Source organism: Zeus faber (assembly GCF_960531495.2).
Source record: "Zeus faber genome assembly, chromosome: 21".
NCBI classification, from domain to species: domain Eukaryota; kingdom Metazoa; phylum Chordata; class Actinopteri; order Zeiformes; family Zeidae; genus Zeus; species Zeus faber.
Window position 1 is genome coordinate 1828717 of NC_137208.1, and position 5000 is coordinate 1833716.

At 52.4% G+C, this 5000-nt stretch overlaps 1 protein-coding gene across 2 annotated transcripts in view; it reads left to right on the top strand.

Annotated features, from left to right (window-relative positions):
• Window positions 1-3334: 3334 nt before the first annotated feature.
• Window positions 3335-5000, top strand: part of slc38a4 (solute carrier family 38 member 4) — a 32172-nt gene continuing 30506 nt past the window's right edge. The window contains exon 1 of one of the 2 annotated variants that reach the window (XM_080022266.1): window positions 3335-3544. In XM_080022266.1, coding sequence (XP_079878392.1) covers window positions 3420-3544 — 125 coding nt within the window. In that variant the 5' untranslated portion in view covers window positions 3335-3419. The remainder of the gene's footprint in view (window positions 3545-5000) is intronic. The other variant, XM_080022267.1, reaches the window with a different exon arrangement.

The following is a 5000-nucleotide window of genomic DNA, read 5'->3' on the forward strand; positions in this document are numbered from 1 at the left end:
GTGTGTGTGTGTGTATATATATATATCTTTGTTATTTATTGTTCCTTGACAGAAGTGTCGCCTCCTTCTGTTGCTTAGTGTTTAAAAGTGTTTTCAACTTAAAAGTTTCTGCCGTCGCTCTGGGACCTGCAGCGTCTGCAGCATCTGCAGGGTGAGGCAGGGGGAGGCAGGGTGAGGCAGGGGGAGGCAGGGGGAGGCAGGGTGAGGCAGGGTGAGGCAGGGTGAGGCAGGGGGAGGCAGGGTGAGGCAGGGTGAGGCAGGGGGAGGCAGGGGGAGGCAGGGGGAGGCAGGGTGAGGCAGGGGGAGGCAGGGTGAGGCAGGGTGAGGCAGGGGGAGGCAGGGTGAGGCAGGGGGAGGCAGGGGGAGGCAGGGTGAGGCAGGGTGAGGCAGGGGGAGGCAGGGTGAGGCAGGGGGAGGCAGGGGGAGGCAGGGTGAGGCAGGGGGAGGCAGGGTGAGGCAGGGGGAGGCAGGGGGAGGCAGGGTGAGGCAGGGGGAGGCAGGGGGAGGCAGGGTGAGGCAGGGGGAGGCAGGGTGAGGCAGGGTGAGGCAGGGGGAGGCAGGGGGAGGCAGGGGGAGGCAGGGTGAGGCAGGGGGAGGCAGGGTGAGGCAGGGTGAGGCAGGGGGAGGCAGGGTGAGGCAGGGGGAGGCAGGGTGAGGCAGGGTGAGGCAGGGGGAGGCAGGGTGAGGCAGGGGGAGGCAGGGGGAGGCAGGGGGAGGCAGGGTGAGGCAGGGTGAGGCAGGGGGAGGCAGGGTGAGGCAGGGTGCTGTTTTAAGGGCTGTTGTCAAACCGACACATGGCCACCTACGTGGCCCCCCCCCCCCGGGTCATGAGCCTGGACCTGGACATGAACCTGGACCAGGACCTCGACCTGGATCTGAACCCGGCCCTGGGCCTGGACCAGGAGCTGGACCCGGACCTGGACCGGTATATTCAGGGTAACGTGGATGGCAGAGGAGCCGACGCCCACACCTCCCAAATTTAAACAGTGCGTGGACGATCCGACCCTGGACGATCTTCACCTGAATCATGGACTGTTGCATTGTGGGAAACCCCTAAAGTGGGACCGCGGTGAGACATTCTCGCGGTGACCCTTTGGCGTTGTTGGTGAGCGTCACCACGGCAACGCAGCTGGTGTTTACTGTCAACGACGAGACGTCAAAGTCACAAGATCCTGGGACCACGTTCATGATTAGAAAAGAGTTGATTGGAACGATGACGATAATCATCGATAATTGTCCTCACGATGGTGATGTTAACCAACAATAACGATGCTCGATGAAATTCAAAAGACTTGATTTGATTTGTTGAGCTGGAGCTTCCTGTCAGAGCCTCCGGGACAGGAAGCTCCAGCCACTGGGTTGGATCACAGCAACAAAACATGGAAACAGGAGGTGATGTGGTGTTGTTACGTTTGATCACATTCCAAGCTTCTCTTCTCATTTCCTTCCATGTTTGTCTCCACTTCTGTTTCCTGCTTTTCAAACTCCATCAAAGACGTCTCTGCACCGCCTCCTACGTAACCATGGCAACACGGGGATGAGTGTGTTGAAAAGTTGACTTTCTGCTGAAACGTTAAAAAGGCAGCGGGGTGACAGTGTTGACGGTGGTGATGCTGTTGATGACTTTGATGATGGTGTTGGCTGTGGTGATGGTGTTACCGGTGGTGGCTGTGTTGACTGGGTTGATGGTGTCGGTGGTGTTAACAACTGTGTTGACAGTGTTGGCTGTGGTGACTGTTTTGACGGTGTTAACGACCGTGTGGATGGTGTTGGCTGTGGTGATTGTCTTGACGATGGTGACTGTGTTGACGGTGGTGACGGTGGTGATGGTGTTGGCTGTGGTGATGGTGTTACCGGTGTTGACTGTGTTGACTGGGTTGATGGTGTCGATGGTGTTAACAACTGTGTTGACAGTGTTGGCTGTGGTGACTGTTTTGACGGTGTTAACGACTGTGTGGATGGTGTTGGCTGTGGTGACTGTCTTGACGATGGTGACTGTGTTGACAGTGGTGACGGTGTTGGCAATGTTGACTGTGTTGATGGTGTTGACGGTGTTAACAACTGTGTTGACGTCGTTGGCTGAGGTGACTGTGTTGACCGTGTTAATGAGTGTGTTAATGGTGTTGACTGTGGTGACTGTCTTGACGATGGTGACTGTGTTAAGGATGGTGACGGTGGTGATGGTGTTGGCGGTGTTGACTGTGTTGATGGTGTTGACAGTGATAACGACTGTGTTGACGGTCTTAACGACTGTGTTGATTGTGTTGACTGTGGTGACTGTCTTGACAATGGTGACTGTGTTGACGATGGCGACGGTGGTGATGGTGTTGGCGGTGTTGACTGTGTTGATGGTGTTGACAGTGATAACGACTGTGTTGATGGTGTTAACAGTGATAACGACTGTGTTGACGTTGTTGGCTGCGGTGACTGTGTTGACGGTCTTAACGACTGTGTTGATGGTGTTGACAGTGATAACGACTGTGTTGATGGTGTTAACAGTGATAGCGACTGTGTTGACGTTGTTGGCTGCGGTGACTGTGTTGACGGTCTTAACGACTGTGTTGATGGTGTTGACTGTGGTGACTGTCTTGACGATGGTGACTGTGTTGACAGTGGTGACTGTGTTGGCAATGTTAACAACTGTGTTGATGGTGTTGACGCTGTTAACGACTGTGTTGATGGTGTTAACTGTGGTGACTATTGACTGTCTTGGCGGTGGTGATTGTGTTGACGGTGGTGACGGTGGTGATGGTGTCAACGATCCAGGCTATTCTACAGCGAGAAAACAACACGTGAGAGAGAGTTGAAGATAATGAAATGAGAACAGTTGCGTGGTGTATTTGGGTGGAGCGACGTGGAGCAACATGGCGCAGCTCAGCTCAGTCACCTCCAAGTGATAAAGTGGAAAAAGGTTGATTCCGGAAAAAAACGGATCTGTTGTGAAATTAAATCCTACAAACTTATTTTTCATTTGACAAAAACAAAAATCATGTTTTTAGACGTCGATATTGATTAAATTCAGATGTTTATGATTATTCATCTTCTCGACCTTTTTCAGGGCTAAAAGTGTCTGCAACCATTTCACTGCATTTATGTACGACCGTATGTGTATGTATGTGACAAATAATCTCTTGAACTTGAACTTGAACTTGAACACGGCAACCGCAGTACACACAGACAGGGTTGAGGTCTCGTTAGAAGTTAAACTCCCAACCACACCTCCCTCCACCCTCCTCCTGCAAACCACACCTCCCTCCACCCTCCTTCTTCTAACTTTTCTTCTGTTTCTTCCCATCTTCAGGTAACGTCACTGTAGACGCTCAACGTTTTTAGGACTGAAGTGCGTGCCCCCCCGCCCCCCCACCCCGTGAACTTTGACCCCTTGCCTGTTTCCTGTTTGCCCCCCCCCCCTCCCGGCCATGCCTGGCATGATGGAGCGCATGGAGCTGAAGAAGGTTCCCACGCTGGTGGAGGACGACGACACCGACAGCCTGGACGAGCGCTTCTCAGAGCCCATCGACTCTGAGAAGGCCACCATCAACAGGTAGATGGAGCAGCAGTCACCTGACTACATCAATGTATTGATCGATGGAGGCCTCCATCAACAGGTAGATGGAGCAGCAGTCACCTGACTACATCAATGTATTGATCGATGGAGGCCACCATCAACAGGTAGATGGAGCAGCAGTCACCTGACTACATCAATGTATTGATCGATGAAGGCCTCCATCAACAGGTAGATGGAGCAGCAGTCACCTGACTACATCAATGTATTGATCGATGGAGGCCTCCATCAACAGGTAGATGGAGCGGCAGTCACCTGACTACATCAATGTATTGATCGATGGAGGCCTCCATCAACAGGTAGATGGAGCAGCAGTCACCTGACTACATCAATGTATTGATCGATGGAGGCCACCATCAACAGGTAGATGGAGCAGCAGTCACCTGACTACATCAATGTATTGATCGATGAAGGCCTCCATCAACAGGTAGATGGAGCAGCAGTCACCTGACTACATCAATGTATTGATCGATGGAGGCCTCCATCAACAGGTAGATGGAGCGGCAGTCACCTGACTACATCAATGTATTGATCGATGGAGGCCTCCATCAACAGGTAGATGGAGCGGCAGTCACCTGACTACATCAATGTATTGATCGATGGAGGCCTCCATCAACAGGTAGATGGAGCGGCAGTCACCTGACTACATCAATGTATTGATCGATGGAGGCCTCCATCAACAGGTAGATGGAGCGGCAGTCACCTGACTACATCAATGTATTGATCGATGGAGGCCTCCATCAACAGGTAGATGGAGCGGCAGTCACCTGACTACATCAATGTATTGATCGATGGAGGCCTCCATCAACAGGTAGATGGAGCGGCAGTCACCTGACTACATCAATGTATTGATCGATGGAGGCCTCCATCAACAGGTAGATGGAGCAGCAGTCACCTGACTACATCAATGTATTGATCGATGGAGGCCTCCATCAACAGGTAGATGGAGCGGCAGTCACCTGACTACATCAATGTATTGATCGATGGAGGCCTCCATCAACAGGTAGATGGAGCGGCAGTCACCTGACTACATCAATGTATTGATCGATGGAGGCCTCCATCAACAGGTAGATGGAGCGGCAGTCACCTGACTACATCAATGTATTGATCGATGGAGGCCTCCATCAACAGGTAGATGGAGCGGCAGTCACCTGACTACATCAATGTATTGATCGATGGAGGCCTCCATCAACAGGTAGATGGAGCAGCAGTCACCTGACTACATCAATGTATTGATCGATGGAGGCCTCCATCAACAGGTAGATGGAGCAGCAGTCACCTGACTACATCAATGTATTGATCGATGGAGGCCTCCATCAACAGGTAGATCATCGTCAACAAGACCATTGTTCATTGATGTATTGATCGATGAGCCCGTCCACACTAGGATGGAGCAGGTGGATGTGGGCTGGAGGCGTCTGGCTCTTAACCCGTC